The following is a 19895-nucleotide window of genomic DNA, read 5'->3' as shown; positions in this document are numbered from 1 at the left end:
GCCCTGAATGAAAGACAGGCAGTGTCTGTCTGCGATTGTGTGTAGGCAGGTTTGGGGTCTGAAGCAGACACATGGCGCCGTGTGGCACTGCCCGGGTACGCTGGGTTTGGACAGAGAGGCAAAACCATTCAAACTGCGATGTTGTTCAAAGAGACATATAATGTTCATATTCAGGTTCATATCAGTGTATAAGCCGCGTCACACTGTCCCGAAATTGACACCAGATGGACACACGATAAAGGAAATGTTCAAATTCGTCTCTGATCGTAGCAACATCGGGCCATTGGTGAGGGCATCTTAAGCCATCGTATGACCGCCGGTAGAGTTTCTCAGGCTCCGGCAGCAACTTCGTGGCAAAATCTTTGGCATGCCAAAAAATTGACGAAAGACCATGCGAAGGTTCATTTTCGTGTTTAATTTGTGTCTATTTTGCCCTTCGTGAGGGCATATTGTCAAATCGTGTCACCTTCGTCTTTACTTCGTGTGATCACCGGTGCCATCGGGCATTTTTCGCCTCGCGAAGGAAACAAGAAGCTGCGGGATTATTTTAGGAAGGCAACACGACTACATGAAGCCCTCGCAATGCCGTCGTGTAGCCATCGTATTATAGTATGATGACATCGAGATGGGACCACGGTGTCGGCGAAGACAGCCACATTTGAGTAGCTCAAGCGATTCCCATGTGTCATGGTAATGTGGACATATAAAAGGCCAGCCTCAGAGCATCTTCCTCAGTCAGTCCTGAGCAACTCTACAGAGCAGAGGCGTGTGTAACTCAAGCCCCCAGGAAGTGCGCCAGACTCTGTGTCCAACATTCGTTGTGTCCAAACGGCGGTACTGCAACTTCCGTATCAGTCCGTGACGTCACCCGGCCCAAAACAACTTTTTCCCATTGACTAACATCGGGAAAGAGACGTCTATAAATCGGTGGATATTTTTAAAAAAACTAAATAAACTACCCAGTATGAACTATTGTATAGCCCTTATTAGAATCATTAGGTCCTTAAAGTTGTAAAATGCACTAAAAGCCGAATCTGGATTTATTTTCTGTCTCCATTCATTCTAGTGAGCCGAGAGTGGGAGCTCGGGGGGCGGGCTTAAGGCGCGCATGCTCTGTGAGCGCACATACAGGTTCTTCTGCTCTGACAGCCAGGCATGATGGGTAATCTGTGAAGTTTCGCTCTCTCAAAAGTTGGGCCATTTTGACTTCCTGCGCCAATGAGCAGCTCTCATAGGAAAGAACGAGGCCCCGCCTCCCACGCTGTCTCCAGTTCTTATTATACATCCATGGTGTAACTCCCAAAGCTTCAATCACAATTCATCACAATTCAGTTCCTGCAGAGACTTTTGGAATGCTCTCCTCAATATGTCTAAATAACTCAAAATTAGCAAGTCAATATATTGAGATAGCAAGTCAATATATTGAGATAGCAAGTCAATATATTGAGATAGCAAGTCAATATATTGAGATAGCAAGTCAATATATTGAGATAGCAAGTCAATATATTGAGATAGTAAGTCAATATATTGAGATAGTAAGTCAATATATTGAGATAGTAAGTCAATATATTGACTTACAGGATTTTTTTTTTTCCTGTGGCGCAAACAGGCTTCCATATTAAAGTGTTATCAAAGCTGGTGAAGGTGCAGCTAGTTTTAATCTCTTTGTAGACTGCAGGGTAGCTTGTGGATTTACTCCAGGTGGAACTAAAGTCTGATTTAAGAGTTGATTATTTGTCACATCATTAATCCAGATCTATAAAGTACCTAAAGGTATTCAATAAACGTAGTGGAGTAAAAGTACATCATTTACCTCTGAACTGTAATGGAGTAGAAGTACTAAGTAGCAAAACATTTAAATACTCCAGTAAAGTACAAGTACCTCAACATTTTACTCAAGTACAGTACAATATAATAACATAATTATATATGATTTATTTCATATTTAAATAAAGCAATGTTAACTCGGTTAACAATTTGTTTAGTTTTTCCCTTTAAAAAATAACTAAAAGTACCTTTAAGAATACCGTTAAAGTACCGGATCGATAAGCAGTATTGATAAGAGTAGTAGTACAGTTAAAAGCCTTAACGATACCCATCCCTAGATAGTACACAAGTGAAGTGTTAAGAGAGTGAAATGTTGCTTTACGAATGTCAACACTTGATGCCGTCACATTGATTCCACTTTCAGTTGTATTTGCCTAACTGAATTAGGTTAAAGAGAGAAAGCATTTTGACTCAAAGTGGACTAAAATGTAATGATTTTTCATCGGCTAAAACTGGACTAAAACGTTTTGAGTTTTCGTCGACTAAAACTAGACTAAAACTATGAAGGATAAAAGAGGACTAAAATGTGACTAAAACTAATAATCATTTCGTCTAAAGACTAAGACTAAGGCTAAATCAAAATAGCTGCCAAAATTAACACTGAAGTGTAAGATAGTGATGTCACTATGTTCCAGAAGTAAACAAAGGATGGGGGAGAGGGGTGAAGAAAAGGAAACTTTGAAAAACCATAATAGGGCCTCTTCAAGGGTAATATCTCCCAAAACAGGGAGGAAAAAAAGAACTACTTGAAATGACTGAATAACTGTCTCTCACAGCGACAGGCATGCAGTAAGTGAGATACCTTTAAAAGACATTGAAGTTAATCAAAAGGGCAGTAACAATCAAAGTAGCAACATTTACATTCTAATGTGTAATGTCTTCTCTCTACTTCTCACTCCCTTTCAAGCACACTTTTTATTTGTATATAATGATATATAATAAATATATTGATTGATATATATTATTCAGTTCAAATTCCATCATCTCAACAAGTAGAACTCCAACAGCCCTTAACCATAGATTGCAATATATTGCGTATGAGTATGAGTCACTTTAAAGCACACATTCCATTAAAGAAAGGACTCAATCAAGCTGTGATGTTCATCAGGGAAGATGTTTGCAACAGTTTTCTCTTTCTCAAAGACCTGTTCATGTGTGGTAAGTTGGTTAGAATGCGCTTTTAAAATAACAGTTTCTTTAGTTTACCTCAAAGTTGGCATGGATGTGGTCACAAGGACACTTTTGTCTAAGTCTAAAATATCTTGATAAATATGAGGTAGGAATGAAATAGCTGAGGGTAGTCGGTTGGCTGTCTAAAAGCATTCAATCTTGTTAGATAAGCTTTCACAGCAGCCCACACGATTACTTTTAATACAGAGCACGTTTTCTTTAGAAATATGGGACCTGGCTCCGGACCACAAATGACTGTCTGCGTTCAGCCGGAGGATGACAAATCCATACAGTAATTATCTGTCTATTAAAGTCACCCCATACCGTATTTCCTGTCCTTTAAATGTACACGTGATTAAACAACAACTACATTCAGTACATCATTTAAAGTGACACCAAACCAGGCCGTGCCATATCTGAAGCACTCGTACTAAACAGAGACATTTCCCAACATTAAGACACACAATAGGGCTTTCATGAGGACTGGAGGAAACGAGTTCTTCTGTACCCCAACCACCACACACTCTGTCACCTTGCTTTGCGTGTGTGTGTGTGTGTGTGTGTGTGTGTGTGTGTGTGTGTGTGTGTGTGGCTTGAGTTATGATTTTTCAATGTATACCACATGTAGCAACCGTGTATCGTCTGATACGTTTTCAACATGGAGGAAAAAGACAAGACCGAAAGAGAGACATGGGGAAACCATAGACAGTCTCAACATTTCAAACTCAATAATATGCTGTGTATAATCAGTATCTAAAAATACAACTGGTAACTATGACTACATTGAGGCGAACGGGCAAGCCAAAGCTCTCTATAACTTTCCCTAAGCCTCACCTTTCTGCATCCTCATTTCCCTTTTCTTCACTCCCCTCCCTCTCTCATATGACAACTCTTTCGACAGTTAAATAATAAATATCTTATGAACTAACCCTCCTGCTGCTGCTGCTGCCAAGAGCTCGGAGCAGAGTTTACTCCTTGTAAATAAAACGTCTGGACACAGTATTGTGGTTTCGTCAGCCAGCAGCGTGTCGACAGGTGCCCTGCTGGATAAATCTTTTCAATAATGTCAAAGGCAGCGCCAACCAATCTGCAAGTGTGTGCCCTACTCCTACACACACATCCGCACAGTTACAGAGACACACACACTGCGAGAACAATAACCCACACTCAGACCGGCATCAGATCTAACGAGGAAAGCACACAGACACACAATCAGAAGCTGATAGGGAATGAGCAAATGGGAGTGACCAAGATGTATTCCATATTCACCCTCTCTTTCACACACACACACACACACACACACACACACACACACACCACACACACACACACAAACACACACACACACACACACACACACACACACACACACACACAACACACACACACACACACACACACACACACACACACACACACACCACACACACACACAGATAAATGACTATTTGTATTGTTGTCCTCCTTGTCTTTCAGTACACACCATAGACTGGTACACACACACAAACTCACCTGCTCCCGCGTCATGCTTTGCAGCTGCGTATGCCAGGAGGCGGAGTCAGAGCGGTGATAGGCGGGGGGCGGGGCGAAGTCCTGCAGTATGATTGGGGTCTCGCTCCTGACACAGCGAGGTCAGGTGACTGATGTACAGCTTCAGCTTGCTGCGATTCTGATTGAGATCCAGGAGAGGAGAGAGAATCTGAAGGAGGAAGGGACAAACGTCAGAGGCCTGTACTACGAAGCTGACTTTAATTACATTTGTCTCGAGTGTTTCGTCAACTTAATGTGTTGCTTATAATAATACTTCTGCATACAGTCTGTGACACTGTGAGTGTTGCACGGCCAGATACGGCTCAGCTGACTCAGATAAGGAGATATATGATACATTATGAAGTGATATGCCGCGGACTGTACTTAATGTACTCTGATCCGGTTACTTATGTTGTGGCAGATTTTTAAGTAAGCTTTCTTAACGCTAATGTTATAATAGTCAGATTGCTCTGAAGATGGAGGTGATATTCTATTCATGTTCACGTTCACACAGTCGGTGATTTTTTGCCGACCGTCTTTCCTGCGACGTCAGCTTTTCTGTATTTATTTTCTCCTGTAATATGACTTGATCGCTTTAAACTCCGCACACTGAGCTCTGATTGGTCAGCAGGCGGTGCTTTCACTGAGTTGATCTCTTAGCCTGCACAGCATAAGTTACCATGGAGATCTAGCCTGCTAAAAAGAGAACCAGCGTCGTAGGACCGGAAACCCCGAGTTTTCCCTGAAGTTAGCCGGCTAAGCGAACATCCTGCTTCGTAGTATACCCCCCTGATGGATTCATTTGACTGCGCACAAAATATAATGATGAAAGGTCAATACTGCCTATGATTTGTAAATCTGTGCACACTATGGCCTTATGATCACAGGTCTTCACTGCAGAGAGAGTCAAACAACACTCAGTTTCATAGACGTTCCACTAATCAAGCCTAATGCAGAACACCTGCTTCTCTTTATTTATGATTGGCTGAAATCCATCGCCAGTATACCTGTTAAACAGTCACTGGAGTTCCTATATAGTTCCTACTAAAGCATCTATCCCAGACACACAACTTTATCATGTTTTTCTAAACCTGTGAAAAAACACAAAGCTGGTTGATAATTTACCGATATAACAAAGCAAAAAAAGAAGAAGATATATCTCAACATATAAACCAATATATCACTCAGTAACTTCATATGTTTGAACATCCTTGCAGATGCATGATGGAAATAGATGTGGGTAGTTATTGTTGGAGAAATAAAATCATATTAATAATAATAATGCAGTACAACATTTTATTAGAGCGCTTTTACAGGTGCTCAAATCGCTTTACAAATATCGCTCACTCTTCGCTACAACAATGAAAGCTGACGGTAATTCAAAGTAACTGTCACTTCTGAGTCCTTATTTACTGCACACACAACACACGCCTCTACACAAACAGTCATAAAGGGTCGTTTTTAAGGAAGTCAATGGCTCAAGTACAGGTTTCTTCCGGTGAGGACCTGCTAGTAGGTTCCAGTCCATTACGAAATCTGCATTACTGAACATTTTCTTCCAGAGGGAGAAGCAAAGGAGGCAGAGGGGAAGTGATGGAGTTAAACTAAGGCTGCAGGGTTGCTACACCCTCTGCATTTCATAACACTGCTGTCTGCTATGATGTATGCTGACGGCTTTATGCAACAAGGACGCACTCGCTCAGTCACGTTATATGCCAATATGTGAACCCCTCTAGAAAAGGAATCTGGCTTTAATGCTTTAAAAACACTCTCAACACATGTGCACCAGCTGTTCTCTAACACTTTCTAATCCTGACTATGCTGTAAAAAAGCTTTACAAAAAATTGCGCCACACTTTTCAGACCCGCAGCAAAGCTCTGTGGATCAGAAACACGACAGATGAGAAACAGACAGAAAGAATGGAAGGAATGGCAATATAAGGATAGCGTTTAAAGAGACATAAATAAATAGTTCTCTTTCCCTGTTTCAAGAAATATGTAATGACTAACAGAGAAGCCTGAATTTACTCCAGTAATAACAACAAAGTGAAATATAAAAGTCTTCTTTTAAGGTGGACACTGTACAGTATCTATGCTCCTACATGTTTTTATGTATTACACAACCAGCAATGGTCAACGTATGCAGTGTTTTAAAATCTCTTACTGTACTAAGGCCTCAGTCTTAATAAGCCTCCCATACTTGCCTACCAGTCTGTTACTGAGCTATGAAACAACTCAAAAGACACACACACACACACACACACACACACACACACACACACACACACACACACACACACACACACACACACACACACACACACACACACACACACACACACACACACACACACACACACACACACACACACACACACACACACAGGGTCATTAATCATCTTTCTAAAATATTGAAAAACGTGTCGTTCCAAAACACAGAATTCCTCATTGAGAAACATTCACACCTCTTCCCTGTCTTTTGTCACTGGTGCATCGAATACCACTGCAGACCATTAACCACGGCGAATACCATGAACAATGCTTAGCGTGTTTTAGGAGTGCTCTCCTGTGTTCCGGTTGTGCGTGAAGCATTTCTTTCTTTAGCTGTAGCACAGAATTCCCTCATTGAACAAGACACAACCACTCACTGTTCTGTTGTAATGCGCTTTGGCAACTGACCCGCCTTACACACCAAGGGAAAGTGTGTCTGCGCTGTATGTGTGTGTACAACTACCCATGAAGAAAAAGAGAGGCTGGTCTGCCCGTCTCAGCAGCGAGGTGCTACCGCTAATTAATAACCAGGGTCAAAGTTAGACCCGCTGGTGAACCTGTGGGCTCTAAGCCCCCCAAAGGGACTGAGCTGTGCTAAAAGCAGCATGTGCTACTCATGTGGTGTTGCCTTCACTGGCCTGTCAGTACATCAGACCGAATACTACTCTTTGAATAAAGTGAGACCAAACTTAAAGAGGACATCATCTGTTCATTTTCAGGTGTATATCAGTATGTAGTGTCTCTCCTGGGACACGTCTCCATGCTTTAGTGTTCAAACAGCTCTTTATTGTTCTCATGCTGCCTGTGCTGCAGCACCTCTTTTCACTCTCTGTCTGAGACCAGAGCCCAGTCTGCTCTGATTGGTTAGCTGGCCGGCTCTGTACTGATTGGTCAACCGCTTAGAAATGGAGCGCTAGCCAATAGAAGAGTGTTTCATAGTGATGTCACTATAATAATAATAATACATTACATTTATAAAGTGCTTTTCCTGGTGCTCAAAGCACTTACAAGCAAGTAAAACTAAATAACAACAAAAGTAAAAAGTGCTAAGCTAGGTGGAATCAGGGCAAGGGGTTAGTTGATTATGAGTTGAAGGTGTGTAAAGGTGAGTAAAGGTGAGTTTTGAGGGGTTGTTTGAATGATGTGAGAGTGTTGGCGGATCTGACGTGGCTGGGGAGGGAGCTCCAGAGTGTGGGGGGGGGGGGGGGGCTGCGAAGGCCCTGTCACCCCAGGTCCGGAGCTTTGTCCTGATGGGCTGCAGTAGATTAGCTTCAGCAGACCTGATGCGACGGGTGGGGGTGTGTCGTTGGATGAGGTCACAGAGGTAGGGGGGGGGGGGCAAGGTTGTTGAGGGCTTTGAAAGTGAAAAGTCAATGCGGTGTTTGATGGGGAGCCAGTGGGGGTCCTGGAGGATAGGGGTGATGTGGTCGGAGCGTCGGGTGGAGGTGAGCAGGCAGGCAGCTGATCTTTGGACATATTGAAGTTGTGTTAGTGTGAATGCAGGTGATCCAAAAGGTATGCTGTTGCAGTAATCCAGTCGGATGTTATAAAGGCACGGGTCAGAGTTCCAGCAGCGGGCGATGAGAGGGAGGGTCTGTTGCGGGCAATGTCCTATAAATGGAAGAAAGCGTTTTGTGTGACCTGGTTGACGTGAGGGAGGAAAGTGAGGGTGGGGTCGAGGATGATGCCAAGGTTACGGATGTGAGTGGAGGGGGTGACAATGGAGCCATCGATAGTAAGAGAAACATCTTGGGTTGAGCGGGTAAGTGAGTTTGGGCCAATGATTATAAGTTCCGATTTGTCACAGTTACGTTTTAGAAAATTGTTTTGCATCCAAATGTTAACGTCAGTGAGGCAGGCGCTGAGCTGGGAGTGTGTGTTGAGAGGGAGAGCTGTGTGTCATCAGCGTAACAGTGGAACTGGAGTTGGTGTCGACGGAGGATTGGTCCAATTGGGAGGATGTAGATGATGAACACAACAGTTCTATGTTCCTGAAGTAAACAAAGGCGTCCAATGGAGGGCGTTTCAGGCAACTTAAAGATTTATTTTGTTGCGTACACTACAATAAACACAGTCCTTGGTTCATATATAGAGAAGACACTGCATAGAGAACATACACTCTGTGTGTGTGTATTAGACATGCAAGTGACATTTTTTTGATGAGTGGACACCTTTCACGCAAGTCTATATATAATGCTTCCTGGTCATTCTTAAGTCGCTGCCGTCCTCTAAGTCTACAATTCAAAATATCTGCGCCCAACGTGGGGCTCGAACCCACGACCCTGAGATTAAGAGTCTCATGCTCTACCGACTGAGCTAGCCGGGCTACATATGCCACGCAAATGGATCAGATTTCAGTGCTGCCTTAACCCTAAGGGCTGGGTACTTCGGGGTGGTGTGTGGAATGTTGGGGTCCACTTTCCTCAAACCCCACACAACTACACGACTATGTATGCCCTCTACTAACAACATAGTGGATCTGCTGATGTGTGTCCAACTGTACTGGCTGATGCTGGGATGCAGTAACAACCACACAAGCTGTTGGTTTATGTGACGGTGGACATAGTGTATTGAGCTTGATTGTGTTCATCCAGTCCAGAAAAATAATAATTTGATGAGTGGACAGATCTTGCAGGCCAAAAGACTTTTGGCAAACTAGGGGCTCAAACCCACTCAAATAAATCTGAAAAACTATGATCCATGATTTGGATTAGAAAATGGCTTAAGAAAGACTTAAGCCAGGGTACGTTAGATGTGTTAGGTGGTGTTTTTGTTCTTGGTTTATGTGAAGGCTCTCATGCATGTACGATTAATGACCTTCGGGCTCCAAAAACACTACTAACCCCAATTGAGTAATTAAATAATAGCACAGGGGTCAACGGAGACATTTTCCTTTCAACATTCCTAAAAAAACGTTTTACTGTATATTTTGGCAAAAGCAACAGCTTCCTTAAACCTTCTACTAGATCCCACACAAAGCGTAGGTTCAGCTGAGAGATGACTCGCCATAAAAACAAGACTAACACATAATGCATACGGCCATAGAACTGGAGAATAAGTAACAAAGAGGTACATGGAGCATATTACAGGAAGGGAGATCTCGTAAAAGAAACACCACATGTCCAGAGAAATCATCAAACACATGAGAACATTTGACATTTCTATATTCAACCCGAATGACTAAGAGAAGAGGAACATCTCAATGAAACAAAAAGTGTCAATAGTGGAGTAAATGAAAGGAATTGATGAAATAAAAAATCAACATGACGAATGGATAATTATGACAAAAGGGGTGAAAGGACAATAATCACAACACCAACACCTGATCACAAAGTCAAAGGTGAAAGAAAAGAAAAGACGGAAGACGAACGATGAGCACACGTGATCGGATCCAGACAAAGAAGACGCTCACCCTTCTGTACAAATTGGCAGACCGAGAGAGAGAAAGAAGGCATGTGATTCGCTAGGCCCAAATGCCTTCCTCATCGTCCTATTGGTTAGTTTGGCCCAACGCAGCGTGAGTGTGGAGAGAGCAGTAAGTTAGTTTGCTGAAGCAGGAAACTGTAGAATAACAAAGTTAGTGTGGATAAGTGAAGAAGAAGAAGAAGTTAATGTAAAGGTTCAAAGTTCACACATATGATAGTCTGTCTTTTGAAGTTAAGAAGAGTTATCGTTAATAGGAATATTTAGAAATATTACTTGAGAGCATGCTTTCAAGTGTTGGGCACTTTGTTAAAAATAAGTGGTGGGGACACTTTTTCAGATTTAAAATACACGACTGCATTAAGCGCCCTCCCCCCCTTAAACAAGACATACATATGCTTACAATAACTTTTTTGACAACTAGTGCTGTAACTTTGCTACGCTGTGGCAAAGCGTGTGAAACAATTGCTTTACAATTCTCTATTAAATTATCACTTATATCAAATATGTTGCAGTTCCAAATTGCACCACTTGCTAACCAGAAATACACCCAAACAGTGTGAACAGTCCTCAAGATTGTTCTCTGGTGAATATAAAGTGTACAATTCATTGTGCACGCTAATGTCAGAAACATTTTTACAAATTATCTTAATGCAGAGTAGTGGAGACAAAATAGTCCATTTACAAAGTGGTTGGGGACAAATACCCAGCATCCCCAGTGTCAATGATGCCTCTGGTGTGGCAGGAAACAATATTTAGAGCTCAATATCCTTTGGAGAAATCTTACCTGATCTGGGGAGGGCTTGTGATTGTTGGGCTGCTCTGAGCTTGGAGAGGAGACTTTCAGGTGCTCATCTTCATAATTGTCAGACATAAGCTTCATCCGGTTTTGAGTCTACAGAGAGAGAGAAAGTTTCAAACAATTAGATCTCTAGAGAAAACAAAAAGCAGTGTATGAGTGTGATACGAGGGTAGCCATCTCGGGGTTCATTTGCAGAGAGGAGAATGTTGGTAACATGTTACTTTTCTAACACACAGAGACAAAGAGAAAGAGATGTTTGATGGGGATTGAGTTTCAAATGGGATGGTGGGTTCAGCTTGGATTTAAAGAGAACGAGAGACCATCTTATGGTGGAATCACACCAATTGCGACGTCAAATCTTGCCTCTGTTTTGGGCAACCTTAGTTAGACTACAGTCCTCTTCAGACTCTGCCTTTGTTTTGATCCCAACTACACATCTGTCAAGTTTGTATCCTTGTTCTGTTTCACATGTTACAGCTATACTTTAAGCTTTACAGTATGTCTGGAAATAGCTATGGAGTAAAAGAGAAAGAAAGAGGGCGTCTTAATCTGTCAGTCTTGTACAATCTAAATCCCTTTAGCTTTTAACTGACCCCTGCAAGCCCCAGGGGTTTAAGCAGGCCAGACTGAGGTTGTGTGTGTGCGTGCGTGCGTGTGTGTGTGTGTGTGTGTGTGTGTGTGTGTGTGTGTGTGTGAATAAGACTGACATACACATGTGAATGACAACTTTCATTTGTATTTGCCTCAAAGACAGGATTTTTAAGAGTGTGTGTGTGGGCAAGAGAAAGAGTTAATAAGGGGTGCTGTGTGTGTCTGTGAGGACCATACACCATACAAGTGTGTGTGTGTGTGTGTGTGTGTGTGTGTGTGTGTGTGTGTGTTTGTTTCTATGTACTTAGGTCAAGTTGAAGAAAGCCTCCCCAAACACATTATTAATTTCCTCTTTTTCTAAAGACAACTTTAAAATAAACACAGACATGCATTTAAAACAAACATGAAAAGTTCATCTTGGAAATAGTACATAATCTAGAGTCACTGCTGTATGTGTACACACACACACACACACACACACACACACACACACACACACACACACACACACACACACACACACACACACACACACACACACACACACACACACACACACACACACACACACACACACACACACACACACACACAGCTGTGGAGTGACCTTTATTTGTCTCTATCTATGTTTGCCTCTCCACAATGTTCTCAAGGATATAATCTGCCACCATTTGATGTGTTGATTGATTCCAATCAATCAATTTAGAACAATTGATTAACAAAAACAACAAATTACACAACATACACAAAAATAAAGTACTAAAATACGGTAATTAAAGTAAGTAAGTACTTTTGAAAATGCTTTTAAAATATGTCCGGATTACAGCATTTCAACACAGAAAAGCTGCAGCACTCTGCTTGGTGTCAACAGGTGATTTTCAACATCAAACAAAGACATGTTACGCACATAAACAAAAGAAGGGGTAGCTGTATCGCTTAACAACATAGATGTCACCAGCAGATAAAACACTCTGGTCAGGAGTGGGATTTGAACCCATGCCTCTATTTGAAGACCAGAAAGCCCTTTTACTCAGGAAGGAGTCACTCTTTGCCCTCAAACGTAAAACTCTACAGAGGGTGGTGAAAACTGCACAGCACATCAAGAAGACAGAGCTGCCATCCATGGAGGACCTCTACACCCAGCAGCTCAGGAAGAGAGCCATCAGGATTATAAAAGACCCCCATCACTACAGCCACAAACTGTTCTATCTGCTGCCGTCTGGTAGGCGGTACCGCAGCATCCGGACTAAAACCCAAACCCACGACACTGAGATTAAGAGTCTCATGCTCTACCGACTGAGCTAGCCGGGCTAGCAACAATGCTAAAATAGGCCAACATTTTGAATTTCAGATGGAAATTCAATCGGCCCGATTGCATTCCGATTGAAAAAAAAGGGCTACAGAGTTTGATTGAAGGGCAATCCAAAACACCATTCTCATTTTGCCCTAGTTCTGCCGTGTACAAATTGACCCAACAAACCCAACCTGGAGGTGAAAGGTTCTAGGTTTTGAAACAACTGGTCTGAATGATCTAGGATTAATACACCCTAAAATGCGACCGCCCAACGGGGGGGCTAAAGCCCAGGTAAAACACTATGTCAAGAGTGGGATTTGAACACAAGAAATCTAGACCGCAAAATTAAACAAGCGAGTGCCTCTTTTTCCTGACACGAGTCAGGGTCCTTGAACACAACACGAGCCTAACGTGTCATCACGTGGTATATGTCTCGTCTGACCCAGTTCTGACGGAGAGCACCAGCACATTGCTACTTCACAAATTGCAGTACCCATAAGGAGCCGTACACATGCCGCAGTTTCTGCGTGGCTGTGTCTTTAGTTGAAAGCCCAGTGGCGATCTGTTCATCTGTCATACAGATCATACAGTCAATAACTTTGTTGTTATTAGCATCTGGTTAGCTAGCTATGCTAACGAATATAAGAAGCTTTTTCTACAACCAGTGAGGTAAAGGCACATCTTTATATGATCATTATAGTTATAAAAAAACAAGAGAATAAAGTAAACCGGTATAACATACTATATGACAGTGAAAAAGAGTTGTTATTAATAAACAAGAATACAGTTTGAAAGGAGAGTGATTTTTAAAATATCCATAAAGAAAAAGAAAATCTGCTTACAGTTCTGTTTCATCTGGGTGTTGAGAGATGTATCCAGATCTCTTAATGTTGCTCTCAAAGTGCACCAGATTGATGCTTTTAACTTCAACATTTTAAAAAAATAATCTTTGACCCCCCCCCCGACTAAATCATGTTCACATGGATATGAAACTAAATACATTTGCACACATCTTGTGTCCCTATCTTTCTGTTTGGGTGGTCATGCCACAACCGTGCACGTGCATGCATGCGCGAGTCATGGTGAGATATCTGGATTAAGAGGTTGCTTTTTCTTTGCACAGCATGAAAGAAAGGCCAAATGAATGGGCTGTGATTTTAGTATTTTTAAGCAGAGGTCAATCATTTGTACGGCCCTCGGAGGATGTTGAAAACATTGAAATGGCCCTTGAGAGGAAAAAGGTTCCCCACCCCTGGTTTACGGGATTACAATTTCAGAGGTTTAAAGTGTCCGAAGTTGTAGTCTTCACAAATTCTGATTATATTTTATTGTTTAAAGAATTGTTTTTGATCTGTGATTTCCCACAAGCTTAGGGTTCCATGGATTTTATGTGTAACTGCAATATCATTTAACACCATTGTAAATGAGGTGACACAACCAGGAACTTAAGAAAATACAATTGTAGAGCCAAGCTTTAGCCACACAGGTGCAGAACAATGGTGAAGGCCACAGCCGCACATAGACCGCCTGTACATGTTAACTACGTGTGTCTCTTGCAGGGGCAGATGGTGGGATACTGCTCACCTCCCCCATTTCTTCCTCTTGTTTCATTCCATAAAATACTTCACCCACTCCTTCTACACTCGTCTTTCACATAATCTTCCGAGAAACATTCCCCTCTCTCTCATCGTGTCATGGTTTTTGCTGAAGAAAAAAAAAAACTCATAAAATAAATGAAGAGGAAAGAGTCTGTGAGAAAGATTTGAGGAGAAGAAGAGTGAAGATAGCTGAGATCGCCTTGATCTACAGCCGCCTGTCTATAATGCAGCTGGGGGTCAAAGGGGAAGACACACACACACACACACACACACACACACACACACACACACACACACACACACACACACACACACACACACACACACACACACACACACACACACACACACACACACACACACACACACACACACACACACACACACACACACACACACACACACACACACACACACACACACACACACACACACACACTGTATATTCTTAAACACACACAGATGTGTTGTATGAATGTGAGTGTAAGTGAACATTTAGCATACATTTTATAATAAAGATTCCTATTGTGCTTGTTGGGGTGTTCCCTTTCCTATGATGTGTTATGTAGGTTTTTGTGCATGTCAATGGTCTTCAAAGGCTCAACTCCCTGTGTTAACTCCAGAGGGACACTCACACACTCCCCCCCCCCCCCCCCCCTGCCTGAAACGCTGCCATTGATTACTGCCTTTGATTACTTAGAGAGCATAGTGAGATCACTACGTACCACTGGCACTTCTATTGGCTAGTATTCAAACACATTGAACAAGATAGGCTAAGGCGCGGGACATCTCTAATTGGTTAACCAATCAGAAAAGAGCCGGCCAGCGAACAAATCAGCGCAGACTGGGCTCTGGTTTCAGACAGAGGGTGAAAAGAGGTGCTGCAGCACAGGCAGTATGAGAACAATAAAGAGCTTTTTGAACATTAAAGCATGGAGACATGTCCCAGTAGAGACACTACATACTGATATACACCTGAACATCAGCAGAATATGTCCTCTTTAACACCATTTTTCGCTGCATACATTGAAGTCTTTCAATAAAGTTTAAAAAAACAAATATTTTGTTAATCTCAGATAATTATAAAAAAAGACAAAGTCAGCAAAGCACATCTTCATGTTGTGTTGCTGCTACAGCTCGTTGCAAGCAGCCATACAGAACTTTGTCTGTTCATTCAAATATTTTGAAGTTGCTGATTTCAAACATTGATCTGATTCTGTAAATGTAACCTGCTCCAAGGAAACACAGGTGAAGCAGTGTTTCAAACACAAACTCAGACCAGACGTGAGATGTCAGCGGCGTTTACGCGCTACTAAAACACTCTGACCTATGATCTACTGAAGAGTGATGGCCGTCAAAAAACACTCTGTAGAAACTGTAAAAAATAGCATGGGGATCATCCATCACACAAGTGAACCACTTAGTTTGACTTTACGGAGCTAAACACTGCTTTCTGTTTACACCTGCCTCATGGCAACCAAAGCTCTCTGATTTATAATCACATACAATTCCATACCGCAACTCTGCCTGCCCGGCTGTCAGGCAGGTTATCAGTAGCAACGTGTGTGCGTATGTCACTCTGATGGGAGCGAGCTAAAAATACTATCCTCAGCTAACTCACTTGATGGTTGTACTGCAAACACAACCACCCGTGAACACACACGCGGGAATATTGAGGAAGTCTCGGCTGCGATCCATCATTGAGGGACGGAACATTATGACACCACAGATAGAAAGAAAGAGAGAGACACACAGCATGAGGGGAGAAAAAAAAGCCCACACCCTTGACACCCAGACAGTAGAGTCTCTGTGTTGTCAGTACCCTCCTCGGAGACCCTGAGGTGTCATGAACGACTTCAAAAAGGACGGAGAGATGAGGGAGGAAGAGAGAGGAGAGCGATGTATGTTATAATGACTTCATTTGACACAGCCACTCTCCAACACTTCTCTTAAACACCAATTCAAACACTCTTTTACACACAACTTTCCTCTCTCTTGTGCATCCATCTTATTAGATCCGTTAGAACTCATTCAATCCATTAAGTGAATATTTGGCAATGTCCAATAATGCGAACATTATGCAAATAAATTAAAATACATGATTAACTTATCTATTTTGATGGTCACATCTCAGTAAGTATTATATTTCACATTTTGTGAATCAAGGTACATACTAGGGATGGGAACGATTAATCGAATATTCGAATATTCGAATATTCGAAATGATTCAGGTATTCGAATAATTATTCATGTATTCGAATATGAGTTATGAATATTTTTATAATCTTTTTTTTTTTTTTGGGAGTGTAAGTTGATTATCAAATTGAATAATTCAATGTGTATATATATATACGACAGTGCCATAGCTAACTATGTTAGGTGACGTCTAAAGGTGTGTTTTGCTCCGCTCACGTCTAAAGGTGTGTTTTGCTCCGCTCACCGGTCCGTAGTGTGGACGCTCCGTAAGCACTGCTTGGCAACCGTGTGTGGCGGCAAAGTACTAGACATTTTGACTGGAGAGATTTAGTTTTGCCGGTATTCAACATATTTTACCAGTCATAGTCCGGTAATTATTTACACTCTAAGAAGAGATACATTTATATATACATGCTATACTTTGCTATACCCGCAACCTCCGTTCCAGCTGAGAGGGTCTTCTCTACAGCTGCTGATTGTGAATCACCTCCGCACATGAAAGTTGTAGGCCTATGCTGTCAAGCTGTTCAACTTGGTTTCTACACTTATTTGAACATGTATGCATTTCCAAAAATTCTTGAAAAAAAATTGGGTAAAAAAAATTCAGAAATTTTGTTTTACCAACATTTGTAAAAAAAAAATGTTTACCCAAATTTTTTTTTATAGGATATGTATATTTCGGTTAACCGGTTAACCGTTTTTTGGGGGGTCGAATATACATTTGCTTTCAAATTCCCATCCCTAGTACATACAAGTAAACACAAAGCTCTTAAATCTCAGTGATGTTTGATATATATATATATTATTTGCCATTATTGTGTCTGTGTGTCTGGTAGTTGGTGCGATGACTAAGTGACTGTTGGTAGTGGTGGAATGTAATGAAGTACATTTACGAACAATTTTGAGGTACTTTAAAAAAGTACTTTCCTTTTTTGATTCTTTATACTTCTAATCTACTACATTTTAGAAGGCAATATTGATTCACTTGTAGTAAACAGTTATTTTGTGTTGTTTTGTAATTATTGAGTGTTCTTGTACTTTAATGTGGGTTTTTTATACCTCGGGACTGTGGGAAACAGTATTTCGATCTTTCTGTGTGGACAAACCGTCTATGGTACAAACATATTTTGAGATTGACAATAAAGTTGACTTTGACTTGTACTTTTCACTCCACTACATTAGTAACCATTTAAATGACCTAATAAATAAACATTGACATATAATTATAGGATATGATATCAGGCAGCAGTATATAACGTCATTAAAAGTAGCTTCACCTTTACCAGCTGTGATGAATACATTAATGCATCATTCATTATATTCCAGTGATTTAATATATAAAATGTACTGTATATAATTCTGAAATGTTTACATTTAACAAATACTTTTACTTTTGGTACTTAATGTGAGGCCAATACTTTTGGATACTTTGACTTGAGTAAGATTTTGAATGCAGGACTTTTTTTTTGTATTTTTACAATTTAGTATGATACTTTTACTTAAGTACATCATCCGAGTACTTCTTCCACTATTGACTGGTCCCATGTTTGCAGAAAATGTGTGTAGCCCAACCATCCTGTAAGATCATGTTGAAGCGGCTATGGTAACGTTATAAATGTAATGAATGTGATAAATATCATTGGTGTACACTACAGCCAGCAGAAGGGACGATAAGCACTGAAGCTCTGACTTTTGACCTTCTTATTCTGCATCAAATTATTTATAATTTGTGTACTGTTGCACAACTTTAGTGAATTTGTGCATCAAATAAAAACACCAAGTCAAAAACAAGGAGTGACAGATGTGGACAGAAAGTGAGTACAAACAGGAGACCAGCGAAGAAGAAATCCACCAAACTCCCAGCAGGCTCGTCCACTCAGGGGTTGGTTAATTCACTAGACCCACGAGAACTTTAACTGTGTGTGAGCGTGTCTCTGAGTGTGTGAATAGACCTCTGTGTGGAACCACAGAGGCAGTTGGTCATGTTTATATCCTTGTTTTTGGCCTGGGTGAGTGTGTACACATCGGTATGTCTGTGCTCGTGAAGGTGTAGCCATACCAGGGAAGTGTTGCTAGGATTCAGTGTGCGTATCGGAGGACAGAACATTTCAATAAAAACTCATTACATGAAAGTGTTGTGACCCTAGATTTTATGGAACATTTGAACCTGGTGTGTGTTTGTGTGCGGTGTGTGTGGGAGGGGTAGGCTAATCCTAAATGTAGCCGTGGTGGTGGGAGGACTGTGGTCACATCTGGACTCAGTTTCTCCTGTTTTCTTTTGCTCCCCTCACCAGTGCCACTTCACCTGTTCCCTTTTACCCCTCTCACACTTTTCCCCCTCCATCTCTGCCCCTCTTCCTCTAAAATAACTGACGAAAATCTTTCCTGGTGTCCACTTAGATGTTGGAGTGTGTGTGTGTGTGTGTGTGTGTGTGTGTGTGTGTGTGTGTGTGTGTGTGTGTGTGTGTGTGTGTGTGTGTGTGTGCGCATAGTAATCCTACCTGCTGTTTGAGCTGATGAACCAGACCATCCTTCTCCCGCTTCAGAGCTGCCACCTCGTCCTGGGTTTTCTTCTTCTTGGAGGAGGAGAGCTCCAGCAGGGCGATGTTGGCGTCTTTCTCACTGATGGCTGCCAGCAGCGCCTCTTGCCTGCACAGAGAACAATCGTTTGGTTAGCAAGACTACACACCTTTTTATTTTATTTAATTAAAGCCACACGTGGTGATAATGCACACGTTGAGCAATAATTGCAATATGAAATAGTTGCAATAGGACACACATTATGGTTTCAATGCCGTTTTAGACATTTTTCGCAAAAATATATTGCCGAAAATTACAAGACACCTTTTTTTCCAAATCTGTTTTGTGTAAGTTATCCAGAGGGTGTTCCCATTACATTTCTAAATGGAAACTTTATGAGCACAATTCCAATCACTTCACTGGTATTGGCGTGGAGAAAGGAATCCCGGAGATAGATGTGTCTAAATCCGGACAAAAGAAAACCAATACTAATTTGGGTATACTTTAATGTCATGGTGAACCCATGGTGTGTCAACAAGTGGAGCAATATCCTCTTTATTGGGCGCTACTTTGTGATTTAGAACGATAACATGGTTACAAAAATATGGAGCTCCCTGTGGTCAAGTACGATGCAATCAAGATGTTTCCACATTGTCTATATGCCATATAGATCC

General features: G+C 41.5%; 1 protein-coding gene and 1 non-coding gene across 2 annotated transcripts; both read right to left on the bottom strand.

Annotated features, from left to right (window-relative positions):
* Positions 1 to 4512: 4512 nt before the first annotated feature.
* On the bottom strand, positions 4513 to 19350 carry LOC117440522 (ELKS/Rab6-interacting/CAST family member 1-like; the record flags this gene model as incomplete). The annotated part of the gene is made up of 3 exons (XM_034076760.1): positions 4513 to 4696; positions 11008 to 11115; positions 19203 to 19350. Coding segments are annotated over 3 exons (397 nt in total), but the record flags the coding sequence as incomplete, so codon positions are not given.
* Positions 9051 to 9123, bottom strand: trnak-cuu (transfer RNA lysine (anticodon CUU)). The gene has a single exon. It is a non-coding gene; the product is annotated as a tRNA-Lys (tRNA).
* Positions 19351 to 19895: the final 545 nt, after the last annotated feature.

Source organism: Pseudochaenichthys georgianus, unplaced genomic scaffold (genome assembly GCF_902827115.2).
Source record: "Pseudochaenichthys georgianus unplaced genomic scaffold, fPseGeo1.2 scaffold_1021_arrow_ctg1, whole genome shotgun sequence".
NCBI lineage: Eukaryota > Metazoa > Chordata > Actinopteri > Perciformes > Channichthyidae > Pseudochaenichthys > Pseudochaenichthys georgianus.
Note: the sequence above shows the minus strand (reverse complement) of the source record. Positions and strands in the feature narration are given on the sequence as shown.